This window comes from Pseudoliparis swirei, chromosome 10 (assembly GCF_029220125.1).
Source record: "Pseudoliparis swirei isolate HS2019 ecotype Mariana Trench chromosome 10, NWPU_hadal_v1, whole genome shotgun sequence".
NCBI classification, from domain to species: Eukaryota; Metazoa; Chordata; class Actinopteri; order Perciformes; family Liparidae; genus Pseudoliparis; species Pseudoliparis swirei.
Genome location: NC_079397.1, coordinates 2,472,661 through 2,492,824, shown reverse-complemented (window position 1 = coordinate 2,492,824; position 20,164 = coordinate 2,472,661). Strand labels below are relative to the sequence as shown.

Here is a 20,164-nt window from a genome sequence, read left to right as displayed (position 1 = left end):
TGTCTGTGGATGAAAACAGTCCAAAGTAACTTAAAACAACTTCATTTGATCATCTGACATGAATAATTAAGGGAATTTATTTAAAAACTTTATTTAAAGCCACAGAAAAAAGTTTCGGTGCGTTCGGTGTTTTCCGAGGGTCCCTGAACGTCCCTCTAAAGCGGGTCCGGGCTCTGGACGTGTGGACTAGTCCCCGGGAGGAGAGGAGACGGACCACATCCTCCTCATGTCCACAGAAGGGAGCGAGCCCGCGCGCCTGTAACCCCCCTCCCCTCCCCCTTCCTCTGCGCGTGCACGCGGACATGTTCCATCCGCGCGTAAAGACGCACTGAAGACCCCAAAAGGAAGTTTGGTTCCACTTTTTCTTTCTCTCTTCTCCGAGATGTTGGCGCGGAAGAGCATCATCCCGGAGGAGTTCGGTCTCCCGGGCCTCGCCTCCCGGTTGCCCCGTAAGCCGGTGTTCCGGGACCGCGTGAACAAGGCGCGCTTCATCGCCAAAAACGGTGCGTGCAACCTCGCGCACAAGAACATCCGCGAGCAGGGCCGCTTCCTGCAGGACGTGTTCACCACGCTGGTGGACCTGCGCTGGCGCTTCACGCTCGTCATCTTCACCACCACCTTCGTGAGCAGCTGGCTGCTGTTCGCCATGAGCTGGTGGCTCGTGGCCTTCGCGCACGGGGACCTGGACTCCCGGGACCTGGACCTGGACCCGGACCGGGCCTGGACCAACAAGACCTACTGCGTCACCAACGTCAAGTAGGACCGCGCGCGTGTTTGATGAGACTTGGGGGGGGAAGGTGTCACTTCTTTGTGTCCTCTTTCTGTTCATCCACGCGCACCTCTCTTCCTCCTCTTCACCCTCTTCTTCTTCCCCCTCTTCTTCTTCCTCCATTTTTGCATTTAGGTGGAGGAAGAGGAGGAGGAGGAGAGGAAGCCAAGGAGCTTCTTTCTCTCCTTTCAGAGGGAATTAAGTAAAGATTGTAGGAGGGGAAGCGTTTGGTACCTCCCTCTTACTCTCCTTCCTTCCTTCCTTTCTCCTTCCTTCCTTCCTTTGTCCTTTCTTTCTTTCTACTTACTTCTTTGTTTCTGTCCATCCATCCCTTTCCTTCCTGTCTTTTTCTCTCCTTCATTCCTTCTTTCCTTGTCCTTATCCGTCCTTTCTTTCTCCTTACTTCCTTCCGTCCTTCCTTCTTTCTTTCCTTCTGTCTGTCCTTCCATTCCTTTCTCCCTTCTTCGTTCCTTCCTTTGGTCCTTCCTACTTTCCTTTCTCCATCCTTTCCTCCATCCTTTCCTCCGTCGTGGATTCTATAAGATTAAAATCGTAAAGTTGGATTATAAAACATGGATATTTTCTAAATCTACGAGATTAAAGTCGTAAAATATCAAGAATGAACCTTGGATATTCTCCTTGATTAAAGTTGTAATTATTTGGTTCCTGATGACCTCTGACCCCCCCCTCCCCCCCCCTCCAGGTCCTTCATCTCGGCCTTCCTCTTCTCCATCGAGGTCCAGGTGACCATCGGCTTCGGGGGACGGATGATAACGGAACACTGTCCGACCGCCATCACGGTCCTCATCATGCAGAACATCATCGGCCTCATCATCAACGCCGTGATGCTGGGTGAGCGACTTCAACTCCCAAAGATAACCATTACATCACAATAACACGTTAGCATATATGTGTTTGTTATACACTTTAATTAGATTTGTGATTTTTTACATTTAAATTTCCTTTTCTTATTATATATATTAACAAATGTAATTGTACGCTATTTTATATTATTTTTTACATTATTTTTTACATTTTAATTTCCTTTTATTATTATTTAAATTCATAAATGTAATATTCCTCTATTTTAATTTATTTTTTACATATCATTTTCTTTTTATTTAAATTCTTAACAGTAATAGTCCGCTATTTTATATAATTTGTTACATTATATTACCTTTTATTATTATTTAAATGAATACATTTAATATTCCGCTATTTTATTTTTTACATATCATTTTCTTTTTATTTAAATTCTTAACAGTAATAGTCCGCTATTTTATATAATTTTTTACATTATATTACCTTTTATTATTATTTAAATGAATACATTTAATATTCCGCTATTTTTTTATTTATATATCATTTTATTTTTATTTAAATTCTTAAATGTAATATTCCGCTATTTTATTTTAAATATTTTCATTCACTTTATTATTATTTAAATGAATACATTTAATATTATTTTTATTTAAATTCTTAAATGTAATATTCCGCTATTTTATTTTAAATATTTTCATTCCCTTTATTATTATTTAAATTCTTAAATGTAATACGCCCCGTTATTTAATTTAATTTAATTGTATATTTAGCGGACGAATAAAGTAAAAATGTAATGTAATCTGAATCTGCAAAGTAACTAAAGGCGTCAAATAAAGTACTTTAAGTATAAAGTATCACACAATGGAAATATACTAATTTAAATCAGTTTTAATAATAAAAAAAGAAGAAGAAATAAACTGACATAAAAGATATATATATTTTAAAAAATTTAAGTAGGAAATCCGTCCAGTTTGAGTCTCGACCGTTAAACAACGGGTTAGAACTCCAACTCCCACAATGCACTGCTCCGTTTTCATTCAGTCCAATAACCTGTTCATGAAGCATCATAAACATTTTACCACAAATAATCCAAATTACTCTCGTCAACTATAAATGAATAGTTTTTAGACGTAATAATATTCATCAGAGTACATTAATATATATATTATATATATATATATATATATATATATATATATATATATATATATATATATATATATATATATATATATATATGTATATACTCAGGTTGTATATTCATGAAGACGGCTCAGTCCAACCGGCGAGCGGAGACGCTGATCTTCAGTCGGCACGCCGTCATCGTGGTGAGGAACAATTGCCTCTGCTTCATGATCCGCATCGGGGACCTCCGGAAGAGCATGATCATCGGCGCCACCGTCAGGCTGCAGGTGAGCGGTGCACCTGTTCAGTGGAACGCTCACCTGTAGCGTGAATTTGGATAATCTCTGAGATTTAAGAGGTACATTTATGAGATTTAAATAGTGAATTTCTGAGATTATAATTGTAAATTTATGAGATTTTAATTGTGAATTTATGAGATTAAAATTGTAAATCTAAGAGATTTAAATGGTGAATTTAAAAGATTTAAATTGTGAATATATGAGATTTAAATCTTAAATTTACGAGAAAAAACGTTCTGGGTTCAAAGAGGTAAATTTCTGAGATTCAAATTGTAAATTTCTGCAATTTTAAATTTGTTATCTCTAAGATTAAAGAGGTACATTTATGGGATTTAAATTGTAAATTTACGCAAAAAAAACGTGGAAAATCCCTGAGATAAAAAACAAAAAATCCTGGCGTGTGTGCAGGTGGTGAGGAAGACGACTACGCTGGAGGGCGAGGTCATCCCCATCCACCAGATCAACATTCCCACGGAGACGGCCGTGGCGAGCAACAGCCTCTTGCTCCTGGCGCCGCTCATCATCTGCCACGTCATCGACAAAGAAAGGTGGACTCATTGTTCTAATTTCTGTTAACTATTGATTGTACGATCTGTCAGCCTATATTATTTATTAATTATTATTATTATTTATAATTATTATTCCACTGTATGACCTGTCAGCCATTATTACTATAGTTAATAATGTATATTATTATTATGTATTATTTAGTATTTTTGTATTCATTATTTATTATTATTATTATTATTATTATTATATATTAATGTGTTATTAGCCCCCTGTATGACCTCTCCACCATGAGGTCATCATTATTAATATTAATATGTGTTATTAGCCCCCTGTATGACCTCTCCGCCATGAGGTCATCATTATTAATATTAATATGTGTTATTAGCCCCCTGTATGACCTCTCCGCCATGGAGCTGCAGTGCAGCGACCTCGAGGTCATCGTGTTCCTGGAGGGCGTCGTGGAGACGACTGGCATCACCACTCAGGCCCGGACCTCCTACATCGCCGAGGAGATCCAGTGGGGCCACCGCTTCGTTCCCATAGTAACGGAGGAGGAGGGCTTGTACTCCGCCGACTACTCCAAGTTCGGCAACACAGTCAAGGTGATATAAATGTTATTGTTATTGTTGGTATCGCTTATTTAATAGTTGTTTACGCTCCTTTTTATTCTCCAGACGCAGACATTTATTTAAAGACTCTTATTTTGAAAGTTTCCCATTTTCAATTAACCAATTAAAGCTTTTATTTTATCGTCTTAACCCTTTTAACTCCTTTTTATTCTCCAGACACATACATTAATTTAAAGACTTTTAAAATAAAATAAAAGCTTCAGTCGGTTAATTTAATGGGAAACTTTCAAAATTAGGTCTTTAAATTCATTTCAACATCCGTAGAATAAAAAGGAGCATAACAAACTATTAAATAAGCGATAATAACAATGTTTTTGTTTGTTTTTACTGTTATAATTTAGTTTATCTGGTGTAAAGTAACTTTTAAAATGCCATACAACATAAATGTTTTAATGTTATATTTATTTGTGTCTTATTATATGAATTAACATTCATGTAAGTTTAATAAAAATTATTTTTATTATAACAAAAGCCCAATCAATCATATTAATTTAGCTAAATTCAATAAAAAATAAAGCTATAGAAGAACTAAAGAATAATAACAAAAAAAATGTGCGACATGAAAGAGTACAATTAAAAAAAAATTAAAAAAAGCTTCAGTTGGTTCAATGAAAATGGGAAATTTTCAAAATAAGATTCTATGTCTTTGAAATTAATTCAAAGACCTGGAATCTTATTTTGAAAATGGGAAATTTTCTAAATACAATTTCAGGTCTTCGAATTAATTTCAAAGACGTGTAAAAATTGTCACAATTTGCTCGAGGCCATTAAAAATTAAAAATTAAACTTGTATTTGTGTGTTTGTTTACCCCGCGTCGTCCAGGTGACCACGCCGCGCTGCAGCGCCCGCGAGCTGGACGAGAAGCCGTCCATCCTGATCCAGACGCTGCAGAAGAGCGAGCTGTCGCACCAGAACTCGCTGAGGAAGCGCAACTCCATGCGGCGCAACAACTCCATACGCAAGAGCGCGGCCAGCGGCCTGCGGCGCAACAACTCGGCGCTCGCCGCCGCCGCGCCCAAAGTCCAGTTCTTCACGCCGAGCGACGGGGGCCAGAACGCCAACGCCGTGGCCTGAAGCGAGGCCCGGCGCCCCCTGGTGGATTGAGGGTGTAGCTGATCGTTTTACTTGATTATCGTGAACGCGTGGGCCTTTTGATGCTGGGGAATAAATCTCTTGGTCTGAATGTTTGTGTCTGAACTCTTCGTCTTTCAGGAGATTTTAATGTGTTTATCTTCTTCAACCCGTCGCCTTTCTGACTGTAGAGGAAGGAAAACATAGAATACACACATTTATGTATGTCTGCGTCTGGAAATTTCTCTTAAATTGACTAGAAGTGACCGTTAGATGACGCCTCATTTGCATATTTAAACATAACATTTCAGAAAACTCCTCCTCTTAATGTCGGTGGTGAAGTTTCATGGTGAGGTCTATAAAACAATAACTCCTCCTACAACTATATATTATGAAGCTCTATGCAGAGGGGTTTGTTCACACAGCTTTCAGAGACTCCTTTATTATACATTTTATCACATAAAATTTGAAAGTGAAAGTAAAAATACAGAGATATAGCAACTATTTCAATCACTAATATGTGCTCCTAAAATCAATAAAGACAAGTTGTTTGTTGTCACCTAAGTATTTTCTTGTTACGTTGTTTTTTAAGCTAACAGCTCCCACATATCTGAGCTCTGCAGACACCGACACACGTTGTGATATTAACATGGAATAAAATTTATATTACAATAATATCTGTAAGGTAAGAAAGCAATATTTAAAACAGCATACATATATAAAATAAATAAAAAAGAATTAACAGCTGAATATTCACTTTTAATCTATTTATTGAAATTGAATTGATAGCTGAATTTTATATTTTATTTGTATTTAATTTTTAAAAATGTTTTATATATTTGATGCCCAAATTAAATCTATTTTATTTCCTATAACAAAGCGATAACAAATAATAAATACATTTTAAAAACTTGGATTTTGTCATCGCCGTTTTCACCTTACGTCTCCTTTAAGGGTCTGTGACGTCATCGCCGCAACCCGGAAGTGAGCGTTAAGGTGAAGTGACGAGGACAACAAACAAACATGGCTCGCGCTTTGCTCCGCGGCGCCGTCGGCGCGTCGCAGCTCGGTGGGACGGCTCGGTTCTGCTCTCGGGCCGAACCGGAGCCGCTGACGGTGCGACAGCAGAGCGACGGAATCAGGTTCGGTACCGGAAACATACCGGAAACACGGGTTTAACGGGGGAAGTGTGTGAAAGTGGAGCAGACTGAACTTTAACCGCAGAGGGACGTTCAGGGAACATGGTACTCCTGTTAAAACAAAATGTAAAAAGGAAAAAAAAAGGTAAAATTCTCCTCGGTGTATAGTTACATTAAATATATACATTTATAACTCTTTATAAAGTTTTGACAGCTATATATTTAAAAAATAAAATAATATATTATGAAAAAAACAAATACTCCGTAAAATAATTTAAATTCGTTCATACATGACCAACTGTGACACTAACATGTATAAATATGTCAACAACAACAACAACATAACTCTGCGCGTTGTCTCCAGGCGGATCATCCTGAACGACCCCCGGAGGAGGAACGCTCTGTCTCTGGCCATGCTGGAGTCACTCAGAGGAAACCTGCTGGAAGACCTGCACAGCCACGAGCTGCGGGTGGTCATCATCTCAGGTGAGTGGGGGGGGTGTGTGTGTCAAATCAGGTGTGTGAGAGAGACAAAGATGGTGGTCTAACGTTGTTGTTTGTCTGTCTGTCTGTCTGTGTTTGTGTATGTGTGTGAATGAAAGAGTGTGTGTCAAATCAGGTGTGTGCGTGTGACAAAGAGACACAGATGGTGGTGGTCTAAAATTGTTGTTGTGTGTGTGTGTGTGTGTGTGTGTGTGTGTGTGTGTGTGTGTGTGTGTGTGTGTGTGTGTGTGTGTGTGCGTGTGCGTGTCAGCTCGAGGTCCGGTGTTTTCTTCTGGTCACAACCTGAAGGAGTTGACGTCCGCTCAGGGCCGAGAGTATCACACCAAGGTGTTTGACACCTGTGCAGAGGTGAGTCTGTCTTCTTCATCTTCACACACACACACACACACTGACTGTGACTCTCGTCTCCAGGTGATGACTCTGATTCAAGACTTACCTGTCCCGGTGATCGCCATGGTGAACGGCATCGCCACGGCGGCCGGTTGCCAGCTCGTCGCCAGCTGTGACGTCGCCGTGGCGACGGAGACGTCCACCTTCGCCACGCCGGGCGTGAACGTCGGTCTGTTCTGCTCCACGCCGGCGGTGGCCATCGGCAGAGCGGTGCCACGGAAGGTGAGCGTTGACTTCAGCACAATGTATTTATATATATATACATATTTATTTTAATATATTAATTTATATATTAATATCTATTAAAAATTTTTATATATACATGTACTTGTGTGTGTATATATATATATATATATATATATATACACTACCGTAAAAAAGTTTGGGGTCATCCAGATAATTTTGTGTCTTCGATGAAATCTTTTATTTATCAAATGAATTGAAAATTGAATAGAACATATAGTCAAGACATTGACAAGGTTAGAAATAATGATTAATATTTGAAGTATTAATTTTGTTCTTCAAACTTCAAGCTCAAAGGAAGGCCAGTTGTATAGCTTATATCACCAGCATAACTGTTTTCAGCTGTGCTAACATAATTGCACAAGGGTTTTCTAATCAGACATTAGTCTTCTAAGGCGATGATCAAACACAATGTACCAATAGAACACTGGAGTGATAGTTGATGGAAATGGGCCTCTATACACCTCTGGAGATATTTCATTAGAAACCAGACATTTCCATCTAGAATAGTCATTTACTACATTAACAATGTATAGAGTGTATTTCTGATTAATGTTATCTTTATTGAAAAAACTGCTTTTCTTTGAAAAATAAAGACATTTCTAAGTGACCCCAAACTTTTGAACGGTAGTGTATAGTTGTGTATATATTTATAGAATATATTTATATATACATGTGTATATATAGAATAGAATATACACTTTTATTAATCCCCAAGGGGAAATTAGTTCTCTGCATTTAACCCATCCTTAGTTATTAAGGAGCAGTGGGCTGCGGTGAAGCGCCCGGGAAGCAACTGGGGGTTCAGTGCCTTGCTCAAGGACACTTCGACTTGCAGCTAATGGGGAGAGCGGGGATCGAACCCACAACCCTGCGGTTGCAGGACGGCCCTCTTACCCCACTGAGCTAAAGCCACCCCTCAAATATATATATATATAATATAGCTCACTCTCTCTCTCTCTCTATATATATATATACATATTTTTATATGTCATATATATACATATATGAATATATATTTACACAAATAAATGTATATATTTATATATATATATATACATATTTATACACATATTTATACTTTGATATATTTTTTTATACATATTAATATATTCAAATTGATTTTTTATAGATATATAAATATACATCTATATATGCATCGGCAATACTAATTTCAATTCAAAGAACGATAATAAAGAGAATTAAATTAATAACTTTTGAGGAAAACTTTTGTCCCCGATTTGCTAAGAATTTTAAACAAAAATGAAAACAACATTGTATCTATTTTAACCAGGTCGCCATGGAGATGCTGATAACGGGCACCCCCATCTCGGCCCACAATGCTTTGCTGCACGGCTTGATCAGCCGAGTGGTGCCGGAGGAGCGCCTGGAGGAGGAGACGCTGGCCATCGCCCGCCGGGTGTGTCAGGCCAGCCGGTCCGTGGTCGCCCTCGGCAAGGCCACCTTCCAGAGGTCAGAGGTCACGCGTTGTTCATCTAAAGGAGGCTTAAATACAACCTCATATTTTCATTTAACCATCAGTAAATCCACATTTCTTACTAATTTCTTCCAAACAAATGGAATTATATTAGTATAAAGTATATAAATTATGGATACAATTAAAATATATCAGAAAAGAATGCAGCATTTTCCATCTTAGACGTTATTTACTTTAATAATATGGAAGTTATGGACACATTTCAATGTTGCTCCACCTGCAACTGGAAAAAGTTTAACGTTTTTTGAGAATAGAACCAATCAATAAATTAATTTATTAACTGTATTATAATTCACTCAGAATTATTCTGATTACATTTAGTGACAAAGGGAAATTTTATTTATCTTACATATTTGCCACTATTAAAATATGAAACTTAATTTATTTTATTCATTATTTTTTCAGTTATTTTTATCTACTCAACGATGTTCTTTGATCCCATAGAAAGTGATAAACAGCATAATAAATAATAAAGCTTCAAACTGCTCCAAAAACAAAAGTTTTGTTAAATTCTCTTTAACCAAATCACACATTTAAACATTCAAACTCCTGAATTTCTTATTCTCATATAATATTTTTAGATATTTGTATTGATCTATTTTACAAAATATATTCATTTAAAGTCAATAAAAGCTTCTTTGTTTTCTTTTTCCAAAAGACAAATGGCTCAAGGTCGAGACGCGGCGTACGCCACCGCCTCCAAGGTCATGGTGGACAACCTGGCGCTGAGGGACGGGCAGGAGGGGATCCGGGCCTTCATCGAGAAGCGCCGGCCGGTGTGGAGCAACACGGAGGAAAAGGCCCACGACTGACCAGCCGCTGAACCATTGTGTGCCCCGAAAGCTGCCGGAGAACCATTGTGTGCCCCGAAAGCTGCCGGAGAACTATTGTGTGCCCCGAAAGCCGCCGATTAGGAGTCCAGATGTGTATAAATTCGGAAAAAATGCTGATCTCCGTAATTTGTATAATTGTATAAATGCAATAAATAATGTTACAATTAATAGATAAACAATTAATCAAGCTAATTGTTTTTTCAGATTAATTGATGACAACAATAACTTGTATAATTGCTTTCTTTGAGAAGAGCTTAACTCATATTTAAGGGAAATATAAATATGCATTTGTCGCTGTAGTTTCACAGAATGGCCACAAGATGGTGCTGTTGTGTTACTGAGGAGACCGGGGAGTAGTCCCAACTTTCCAGACTTCAAGGTGATGTTGAATCGATTGCTTTGGTAGAAATAACAGATTCTGAAATCTGAAGACAGAACAAGGAAACAGCTGATTCTCACATTTCCGTATATTTTTTTATTTTCTGTCAAACAAAAAAAAAATGGAAAGAAAACCTCAAAGTTTCACTTTCACCCACCTCATTTTATTAAGCAAAGTATCAGAGTGGCCTGCGATTAGTCGTTTAACAAAAAGATAACTTAGGGAATGTGATGGGACAGAATACCTGCGATGTGTGTGTAGAATAATACAAAGGAATGTAGTGTGTGTGTGTGTGTGTGTGTCAGCAACTGAACAGTAGTTGATATGACAGTGTTGAGAATAATAAGACATAAGAAAAGCAACTTTTAGAAAACTAGTTCACGTCCGCCTGGCTGCTCAACATGAAGCTAACAGCACAGCAGTTAAACACACGTTAGCATGTTGGCTTAAAGTAACCAAATATATATATATTTATAAATTATTAGCCCTCGCAAATTAGCTCTATGCCTTTTAGTCTGTACTCTGGGTTTGAGTTTAACCATAATAAATCATTTTACTTTGTGGGAGATGAATTGCACATCAGTTTCATCAGGAAGGAGTAAAAAAATCCCCGAAAAATGGAAAGTGAAGATTAAAAAATAAACTTTTCTATTACTTCTTTTCTCTGAAAAATAATATTCACATTAAGAGTAAAACCGATCTCTAACGTAAAATATCTAGAAGTAACATGTAAAAAAATAAAATAAAGACGGAAAATAAATCCCCCCCCTCCCAGCTACTGATAACAACTCAGCGTATTAAGAAAAGGAATCCACTGTACACGTCAGACTCTAAAAGAGATATATATATCTATATATCTATACGGTCACCTCTCGTCAATGATTTTACATCCAAAAATAAAATAAAATCTTCAGTCAGTTTTTAAAGTGATCGGTAGAAACTTTGGAGGCTGGTGGTCAGAAGGTCAGAAGGTCAGACATAAAGAACAAAACCCGCTCCTAGAGCAGCTCGGACCCGGCTCCTCGTTACCTCAGTGTCGGTGACTACGCCCTTTTCTTTTAATTAATTAGTTTTTTACAGTGTCTTGTCTATCGTCCAATCACAGCAGCATGGACTCCTGCATGGCGAACGCCTCCTGCCTGTAGTGTGGTCCTCCGAACAGCTGGGGGAGCTGTTGCTTCTGGAACTGAGTCCGGTAGTGGAGCTCGTCGTCGCCGCCGTCGGGGTTCGGCGGGAACGAGAACTCCTGGACGGGCGACATCTGGGCCTGCTGGAAGCTGGGCGAGCACGGCACCCCGTCCGGGGATCGGAGGGGCGGCGCCGCCTCCGACGCCCACGGGAGCCCGACGCCTTCCGGCAGGTTGTGCGGGACCGCCTCGCCCCGCTGACGCCCCTCAAACCCGTACAGCTGCGCGCTGGAGTTGAGCTGCTGCAGGTAGATCGGCGTGGAGCTCCCGTGGGTCTCCAGATGCAGCGGGGGAGGCCTGGCGTTCCGGTTGGAGCTCGGCGGCGGCGGCCGGCGGTAGCTGGCGTAGGAGTTGTTCATGAGCGCCTTCTCCGGGGAGTCTCTGTTTGGGCGCTGGGCGGTGGCGTACGCTCGCTCCCCGTACGCCACACTGGAGGATGGGGGGAACCGAGAGGACGGAACGTAGAGTCTTTCCTCCCCCCTGAGGTCCAGACCCGGGTATGCTGTGTGTGAGACGGGGACTTCGGTGGGAGTTCTTCCCGGGGAGAGCTGCTGTGGGGGGGTGCTGTACTGGCTCTGGCTGCCAGGGTAGCTTGCATGGACCCCCCCTGGACTGTGGTGGGCAAACGCAGGAGGAAGAGGGTGTTTGGCGCCCCTGGGCCCTGACGCGATGGAGGCGGCGCTCCCGGCCAGGCTGGAGTTCCCCTGATGGAGGGACGGCACGCCGACGGGCGTCTCGCTGCGAGGGGTCCTCATTCTGGAGAGAGGTTTGTCGAGCTCCAGGATCTCGAACTCCGGCTCCGGCAGCTCGGGTACGTTGTCGTACTGCGAGGCGTTGGAGCCGCGGTTGGCGTCGGGCGAGGAGCCCTTGGAGGCCGGCCGGCGCCGGGGCGGCGCGCTGTCTTCTGGGCTGGAAGGGGCCGGCGACGGCCCTCCGCTCACCTCCCGCGCCGCCGCCTTGACCGCCTCCAGCTTCGTGTCGGAGGGTTTGAACCACCGGGGGGTGATCTCCCTGCGAGAGCTGGAGGCCGCGTTGGAGTTCTGGTTGGCGGCGGCGTGGCCGTGATGCCTCCCTCTGTCCCCTGTGATCTGCGGTGTCGGGGTGGCGGCCGACGGCGGTGTCGTGGACCGCTTCCTCTGCTCGTCGGGGATCTCCCCGGATCCCCTGGAGCGCATCTCCCTCTTCTCGGCCTTGTGGTGCCGCATCGATTTCTCCAGCGAGTTCCGGCGCGATCGGCTGGGCGGGCGACTCCCCCGCTGGCGCTCCGGTTCGGGACTCAGGTTCCTCGGAGGCTCCGCCGGCTCCACGTGGCTTTGACCGTTGGCCGTGTGGTTCCCCACCGCCAGCTCGGGGGGAAGCTGCCCCAGAGGCTTCTTTGGAAACTCCTCCTCTTTACCTGCAAGATGGAAAACAGTGGGAAAAAACTTAAGAGCGCCATCGGGAACCAGAACCGGACGGTGATGGTTTGCGTGCCGCTGATTCACATCGGATGAGGAAGTCACGACGGGGACATGAAGTCATGCAACACCACTGCCATGGAGAGGTCAAACAAATACAGGAGAAGTTCACAGACAAAGATAAAAGGACAAGGAAAAAAAAACATCTGGAATAATAAATTGATATTAATGTTGCCCCGCCAGAGGGGGCGCAATGAGGATGTGACGGTCAATCGAGTGGTCTCCGAATGAGTCGGTCCCCATTTGTCGAACTGTATTCCGGACGTGAAAGGTCATCCAGAAGTAGTTCTTGATTAATGAACCTCGCTAAATGTAACCAGCATTTAAAGCCACATTTCTTCAGCTTGGGTAGTACATGTTACAAGTTGTCAAGACAGTGATGCTAATACTCTACGTCAAAAAAAAAGCAAAGAGGTTGTCCACGGTGACGTCGGGGGACTGTGAAGGGAAAGCGTGAGCAGACGAGTCGGACCAGGATGAAGCTCTGTGGGAACCAGGGAGGAAACTGATTGGAAGTGAATTCACCAACTTCAGAGTCCGTCCAGTTAATTCATCCATTGACCACAATCGGACAAAATCAATTAATTTAAAATTGAAACGGCAGTACTGCAAAGAGTGTTATTAGAGCGGATTTGTTTTGCAGAAGTTGACGGAAGAGAACTGAATCCAGACGACGCCGCTCTCCATCAGGTCCGTCCAGCTGCAGTTGGTTCAGAGTGGATTACGCGGCGGCGGCGAGGCGGTTGGTAAACCGGGCGACTCCCAAACTGAAGCTGGTGTGAAGTTTTAGAACCGCAAAAAAACCCCGCCATCGTCTCTCAGTTTAGCCACTTCAGATTACAAATTCAGATTGCGCTCGCAGACGGTTGTTCAAGAAGACGCTAAACAAAAGCCTCCAGTGTTGGGAAAGTGGCTCATTATCTTGTCAGCGGGCAAGAAAGCGAACAGACAGCGTGGCCTCCGGTTCCGCCTTCACACTGAGTCAGACAAACGTACCCACAAAAAGTCAAAGTAAGTTAACCCGTCTTTAAAAATAGAAGCCTGCACTTTAAATGGAAAGTGGGGTTGATTGTACTTCTTCAGGGTCGGGGGATTCAGCTGCAGCAGTTTGCAGCCCTCGCCGGCTGAGAACTGAAGCAGTTACCTGCTCTCTCCAAAGCCACAAGACAAAGAAAAGCAGCAGTATAACCTCACGGTACACGGTAGTGTAACCTCAAAGTCCACGGAAGTTTGATCTCACGAGACTCGGAAGTGTAAACTCACGGTACACGGTAGTGTAAAGCTCACGGTACACGGAAGTGTAACATCACGGTACACGGAAGTTTGACTGTACGGTAAATGGACGTGTAAGTTCACGGTACACGGAAGTAGAACATCACGGTACACGGAAGTTTGACCTCACGGTACACGGTAGTGTAAACTCACGGTAGTGTTAGCTCACAGTACACGGAAGTGTAAACTCACGGTACACGGAAGTTTGATCTCACGAGACACGGAAGTGTAACATCTCGGTACACGGAAGTGTAACATCTCGGTACACGGAAGTGTAACTTCACGGTACACGGAGCTCCGATAACAGCTTCAGTAAAGCGTTGAAAATACTCTAAATACTGTGTACTCTTAATTCTTTTCGACAATCATCGACTGAAAATGGAAAAGTTCGTACCTCGTACACTTCAAACTATCCCATAAAAGAAAAACTACTTTTCTTTGTTATTAAAATAACCTCCAGGTAATTAATAAGTGAATGTGCAGTTCAGCTGTTGATTGTTGGCCTAATAATAATAAAACTGCGATAAGCCTTCAAACGAACAAACATAACTTCCCAGTACCATGCAGTACCTTCAGTTGGGCACCAGAGGGCGCACAGTGTCGTCTGAAACTGAAAGAGCTGAAGTTTTAAAACCACTCGAATAAAGGGTAACAAAAAAAAGAAGAAAAGCTGAAGGTGCAAAGACGAGAGGCGAGCCGGCCACGGAAGCAATGCATCCGAACTTAAGTTAGAAATATTAAGTGGGGGGATAAAAGACGAAGTTTGTGAAGGAAAGAAATAAAAAATAACCCGAGTGCTTGTTGGACAGACAGGCGACAGACAGGACGGACTGAGGGACAGATGGGACAGAGACATGGAGACCAGCCAGGAAAGCCCACCGGTTACTGTTGTAGGAGGGAAAGCGGCCCGCACTCACGGCCACACTTTTGTTGTTGTAGGCTAACGCCGTTTGGAAGAAGAAGGGAGAGAAGGAAGATTAATGAGGAGACAAGAGGAGAGCAAGAAGAGAAACAGCGTCATGAGAGATAACGTGTCTAAAGGACGGCAGGAAGACACGTGAACGCCAAAATACACAAAGACGGGCGTCTGTTTGTGTTTTCTATTATATTATTTTACAATTTTGACGAGTAAGCAAAGTAATAATAATAATAATAATTTCTTTTGACTTGCAAAAACTAATCATGATAAAAGCGATTATATTAATATTTGGTTTACAATCATTTAACACTGAAAAATAATTATCATCGTTAAATAAAAGAATGATACATTTGAAAAAAGTGTTAAATCATCCCAAAAATGTTTTAACAATTATGACTAAAAAATAATAATGAGAAGTGTCTTTAAGTACCTTAAAAAGCGCAAAATAAATTAAATACATTATTGTTTTTATTATTATTATTATTATTAATGTTAAAAAAATGCTAGAACATTGGCATGTTTCTGCATTTAAATAATGATAAATAAATACATTTATAAATAAATAATAATGAATAAAATATAAATAATACTCTTTATTTGTAGTGAAAGGCGGATAAGAACAAAGCAGTGTATTGTTCTTTAAAGTGGCGGTTTTGCTTCAGCAGAGCTAAAGTTCTCCTTATAAATATATATATGATTATATATATAAAATCTATAAATCCCTTTTAGTGCTGGGCGTTACCTGGGGCGGGCAGCTCCAGCTTCATCCTCCTGAGCTCAGTCATGGACGCCTGCAGCTGATCCACCACAAAGTCGTCCTCTAAGAAGAAGTTTTTGGCCAGAGTCACCTGCAGGAACTCCACCAGCTCCTCCATGGACAGCTTCATCAGGTGCTCTGTCACACACACACACACACACACACGTAAGACTCCGCGTGGAGGACGTCTGGTGCACATCTGTGCGCGCCCACTCACTCTTGTGCAGCTTGAGGACGGTGTAGGACATGGTGGGCAGCACGCGCTCCCCCTCCAAGATGTAGATGTCCCAGATCCTGAGGGTGAGGGTGAAGGGAGTCTGCAGGGAGAGGAGGAAGAGGAGCTTAGGAGGTCTCGTTGTTTATCAGCACACAGGCGTAAACAGTGTTTGTTGTTGTTGGTAGAATAATACATCCATGGTTTGGCTCTGATGACTATGAGATGACAATTTTTATTCAAAAGTTTATTTCAAAGTACGTTTCTCTCTTGTCCTACATAAAGTGATAGTAGTAATAATAGTAATTATAGTAATAAAGTGCAAAACAACAACAACAACAACAACAGCAACAGCAACAGCTGCAGTTCGTGTTTCTCACTCTGTCCAGGAAGCACTGGAAGAACCACTTCATGGTGTAGAGGCTGGTCAACACCTCCTGGCCATCCTGAAGCAGCACAACACAGGCATGAACATTTCACAATAACAACAATAACAATAATAATCTACAGGGTTTGTACGGTCATGGGAAACCTGGAAAAATCCACGAAAAAAATCCCCAAAGTTTTGGAAAAGTCATGAAACTTGTTTATGTTCATATTTTCATCTACGCTGAGTTCTGAAAATCCATCGGTCTCTCTCTATCTCTCTCACTCTTCCTCACTCTCTCTCTGTCTCCTTCACGCTCTCTCTCTCTTACTCCATCTCTCCCGCTCTCCCTCCTGTATGATTTGAATCTAGATGAATATATATTTATGCAGTCTTCTTTTGAAAGGAGTGAGACCTCTCCGGGTGTTAGTCCTATCTTTAGTAGAGAACCTTCTGTAGACTCGACCTCCTCCTTGAGGTTGGGTGTTGGAGGGCGTGTTTGTTTCGCTCACCAGGTGGTGCTTCAGCTTGGGCATCGTCTTCCTGAGGATGCGGTCGTGGTGCTCCTGGAAGCGCATCAGCTTCGGGAAGCCGGGGATGAAAAACCCTAACGCGGGAAAAGGAGAAAGAGAAAGAGAAAGAGGAGAAAGAGACGATCAGTGGAGCAGATTTTAATAATAATGTATGACTTCCTGCTCTGCAGATCTCCAGCGGTGTGCCGGTGTTTCTGCTGAGTGTGCGTCCAGCTTCATGCGCAATACGTCTCTCTTAAAGTCAACAGAGCAGATTTATAGGCGCCCCCTGGCGGCACGTAGAGGAACTACAGGGGGAACGTGAAATTAAAGCATACATTTACTTGGCTGAAAAAATATTTCACAGACGGTTACCACACTATATATATATAAATATATTTATATTAGGGCTGGGCAACGATTACAATTTTTAATCGCGATTAATCGCATGATTTCCCTGATTAATCGCGATTAATCGCATTTGTATACGCAAAATCCAATAATTCATTCAAAAGTAGTGTATAGCGCACTTCTATTTGAAATGTTCTGCCATATGAATGAAAGTGCCATAACATGTGTTGTCCCTGTTAGAGTGAGACACCAGAAAACACTTTCAGTGCAGTTTGTCAATTCCTAGAACTTGACACTTATTTTAAATGTTCTGCCATATGAACTAAAGTGCCATAAAATCTGTCAGGACATTGTCAAATGCACTGTTATGCAGAGACACTGTGACAGAACGCTGGAGACTGAAGCAGGGACATGATCAAAGGCAGTCGTCGCAGCAGCGATCATCTCTGGTGCTCTATCTGCTCAGTGTGGTGACTTTATTTGTCACATTCCACTGCTGTGCAACTTCAGTAAAGTGTCCCGCGCACGTTTCAGCATCATGTGTCTCCTCTGTTTTCATCAGTCAGGGCATGTGAATGCAGCGCCCACTTCTCATCAATATAATGCACAGTCACTCCGAGGTCATTGTGGTTACAGAGTGATGTCCAGTAGGGTGACCAGATTTGAGTTTGTGAAAAAGAGGACACTTCGTCTGGGGCTGAGATTAAACATCTCTCTTGTTCTGCCTGTTTTGTGATATACATGCCTAAAAGGTGCCTAATATTTCTAGACTGAAATAATATCGGCATTATAATTATTATAACTATGAGGATTTTTTAGTTGCCTATTTTGTGGAGCCCCCTCAGGACGTGGTGCCCTACGCACAGCGCGTAGTGCGCTATGGGAGCGGCGACGCTGGTTGTAGCGTATAGCATGCCGCACAAACAACAATGAACTAGTGGAGGCGGCAAGGTGCTCCGTGTTGCCAGATTGGAGATGGTGAAGTATTGTACCAAAGGCTCAAAATGGTTGTATTTGGAGGATAATTATCGTGTATCTGGCAACCCTGAGATCGGTCGACCAATGACTGTCCTCTAAACCGTCAGAGCTCACGTAAGAAGGGAGATACCATTTCCAAAACTTGTCAGGGGTAAATACGAGTTTATGAAAACCCAGAGAAAAACAAATATCCGACGAAGCAAAATCCCGGACGTTTTTGGAATCCCTGCCGGACGCATTTTTTAGGGCTCAAAAGCAGGACATGTCCGGGGAAAACTGGACGTCTGGTCACCCGATGTCCAGTCGTCCCCAGTGAGAGCAACAGCACGTTGTGAAGCTGTCGCTTTGCAGTCCTCTCCTTTTCATCCAGCTCGTGTATTCTCCGTGTGATGTGTGTCTTGAGGGCGTCTCATACCTGCCGTCATTTGTTGAGATTCTTTTTCCCCCACAAATACTGACTTTATGATGTTATGTCCATTGTTTTGTCGTCTGCATTGTTTATAGTCCTCTAGGTGTTATGTCTATGTATTGTCTTTTGTCTAAAAAAATTCTTTAAAAAAAAAAAACATTTATATAAAAAAAAAAAAAAAAACATGCGTTAATGCGCGATAAAATAATTGTCGGCGTTAATTAAGTGCTGCGTTAACGCACGATTAACGCGTTAACGTGCCCAGCCCTAATTTATATATACATCATGAGAAGCGGTGACCTCTAGAGACGGCGTGCGTCTTACCGTGCATGGCGTGCTTGGGCCCTGACAGCAGCTTGACCAGAGCCCAGAAGGCGTCCTCCTCGTTCATGTAGATGAGCAGCAGAGCCGTGATCTGACTCATGCCCTGGCAGTAGCCCACCTCCTGCACACACACACACACACACACACACACACACACACACACACACACACACACACACACACACACACACACACACACACACACACACACACACACACACACACACACACACACACACACACACACACACACACACACACACACACACACCTGAAACCTTTGGGACATCTTTGGAGATAATGTATTTTAAAAGCATGGCAACCTGTGTCTGTGTGACTCACCGTGTTGTACATGGAGTAGGCTGTGAGGACATGGAAGAGAGCCTGCTGCCTGAGACACACACACACACACATACACACACACACACACACACACTAAGATTTTAGATATATTGCTTTTTAAAAATATATTAATATATTTACCATTCTATGATTTTAATTTATTTCAAGACTCTATGCAATGACGATTGAAAATATATATATATATTTTTTTAGATACTTAATCATGACTTTTTCATGTTTAATTTTTTTGGGTCAAAACCCTATATTACTTTTTTTACATTTTTTCCGGTATATCATACGGTCGATAACCGAGATGCGTACTTGACGTCGTAGCGGGTCATGAACATGATGTGGTCTCTGTAGGTCCGGTTCACGTCCAGGTCGATCTGACGGATGTCCGGGGAGACGCCGCAAGCCCTGGCCTTCAGGTTCTGAGAGAAGGTCACGAGAAACAAGAGAGAAGGTCACGAGAAACAAGAGAGAAGGTCACGAGAAACAAGAGAGAAGGTCACAAGGAAGACAGACAGGCAGACAGACAGACAGGCAGAGAGACAGGCCTCCTCCGTACCTCGTAGAAGTCTTTCTTCTCCTCCTTCACTTTGGGGATGTCGAGCAGCAGACACCAGACCTCCCCCCGGAGCTGCAGGGGGATTCCCTTGTAGACCCTCCGGAGCAGCTGCATCGTCAGGGGGTCAGGAGGTCAGGGGGTCAGGAGGTTTAGGGTTATCATCTTAATTAATTAAATATCAGAAGGTTGTGAGAGCATTATGATGAAATGACAATAAGCTTTTTAATCACATTTAATCATATTAATAACTATTTTAAATGTCCCATTAAGGTACCGTAAGAGTTACTTTGAGTAA

The 20,164-nt window shown here is 42.3% G+C and overlaps 3 protein-coding genes across 4 annotated transcripts in view; 2 read left to right on the top strand and 1 right to left on the bottom strand.

The window, feature by feature from the left end:
* Positions 1–174: 174 nt before the first annotated feature.
* On the top strand, positions 175–5,338 carry kcnj8 (potassium inwardly rectifying channel subfamily J member 8). Its single transcript, XM_056424846.1, has 6 exons — positions 175–756; positions 1,473–1,621; positions 2,843–3,003; positions 3,424–3,563; positions 3,911–4,127; positions 4,978–5,338. Exons 1-6 carry the CDS (start codon positions 383–385, stop codon positions 5,227–5,229), a joined length of 1,293 nt encoding a protein of 430 aa, XP_056280821.1. The 5' UTR covers positions 175–382; the 3' UTR covers positions 5,230–5,338.
* An 899-nt stretch (positions 5,339–6,237) lies between these two features.
* Positions 6,238–10,058, top strand: echdc3 (enoyl CoA hydratase domain containing 3). 2 transcript variants are annotated; one of them, XM_056424965.1, is made up of 6 exons: positions 6,238–6,368; positions 6,730–6,851; positions 7,120–7,217; positions 7,281–7,481; positions 8,797–8,975; positions 9,659–10,058. In XM_056424965.1, exons 1-6 carry the CDS (start codon positions 6,250–6,252, stop codon positions 9,810–9,812), a joined length of 873 nt encoding a protein of 290 aa, XP_056280940.1. In that variant the 5' UTR covers positions 6,238–6,249; the 3' UTR covers positions 9,813–10,058. The 2 variants fall into 2 exon arrangements, with proteins under 2 accessions (XP_056280940.1, XP_056280941.1); XM_056424966.1 differs by having other exon boundaries at positions 6,276–6,510.
* Positions 10,059–10,285: 227 nt separating this feature from the next.
* Positions 10,286–20,164, bottom strand: part of usp6nl (USP6 N-terminal like) — a 41,618-nt gene continuing 31,739 nt past the window's right edge. The window contains exons 7-15 of the mRNA XM_056425046.1: positions 19,870–19,977; positions 19,623–19,732; positions 19,302–19,350; positions 18,960–19,080; positions 16,898–16,992; positions 16,399–16,464; positions 16,022–16,121; positions 15,790–15,942; positions 10,286–12,795 (exon numbers count right to left, since the gene is read on the bottom strand). Coding sequence (XP_056281021.1) covers positions 11,312–12,795; positions 15,790–15,942; positions 16,022–16,121; positions 16,399–16,464; positions 16,898–16,992; positions 18,960–19,080; positions 19,302–19,350; positions 19,623–19,732; positions 19,870–19,977 — 2,286 coding nt within the window. The 3' untranslated portion in view covers positions 10,286–11,311. The remainder of the gene's footprint in view (positions 12,796–15,789; positions 15,943–16,021; positions 16,122–16,398; positions 16,465–16,897; positions 16,993–18,959; positions 19,081–19,301; positions 19,351–19,622; positions 19,733–19,869; positions 19,978–20,164) is intronic.

What these genes read in the sequence shown, in the direction of transcription:
- kcnj8 (XM_056424846.1), top strand. Translation starts at nt 383, where the DNA reads ATGTTGGCGCGGAAGAGCATCATCCCGGAGGAGTTCGGTCTCCCGGGC. An exon ending in TACTGCGTCACCAACGTCAA is followed by an intron (nt 757 to 1,472) that starts GTAGGACCGCGC and finishes CCCCCCCTCCAG; the next exon opens with GTCCTTCATCTCGGCCTTCC. An exon ending in GCGCCACCGTCAGGCTGCAG is followed by an intron (nt 3,004 to 3,423) that starts GTGAGCGGTGCA and finishes GCGTGTGTGCAG; the next exon opens with GTGGTGAGGAAGACGACTAC.
- echdc3 (XM_056424965.1), top strand. Translation starts at nt 6,250, where the DNA reads ATGGCTCGCGCTTTGCTCCGCGGCGCCGTCGGCGCGTCGCAGCTCGGT. An exon ending in GCGGGTGGTCATCATCTCAG is followed by an intron (nt 6,852 to 7,119) that starts GTGAGTGGGGGG and finishes TGTGCGTGTCAG; the next exon opens with CTCGAGGTCCGGTGTTTTCT. An exon ending in TGTTTGACACCTGTGCAGAG is followed by an intron (nt 7,218 to 7,280) that starts GTGAGTCTGTCT and finishes TCTCGTCTCCAG; the next exon opens with GTGATGACTCTGATTCAAGA.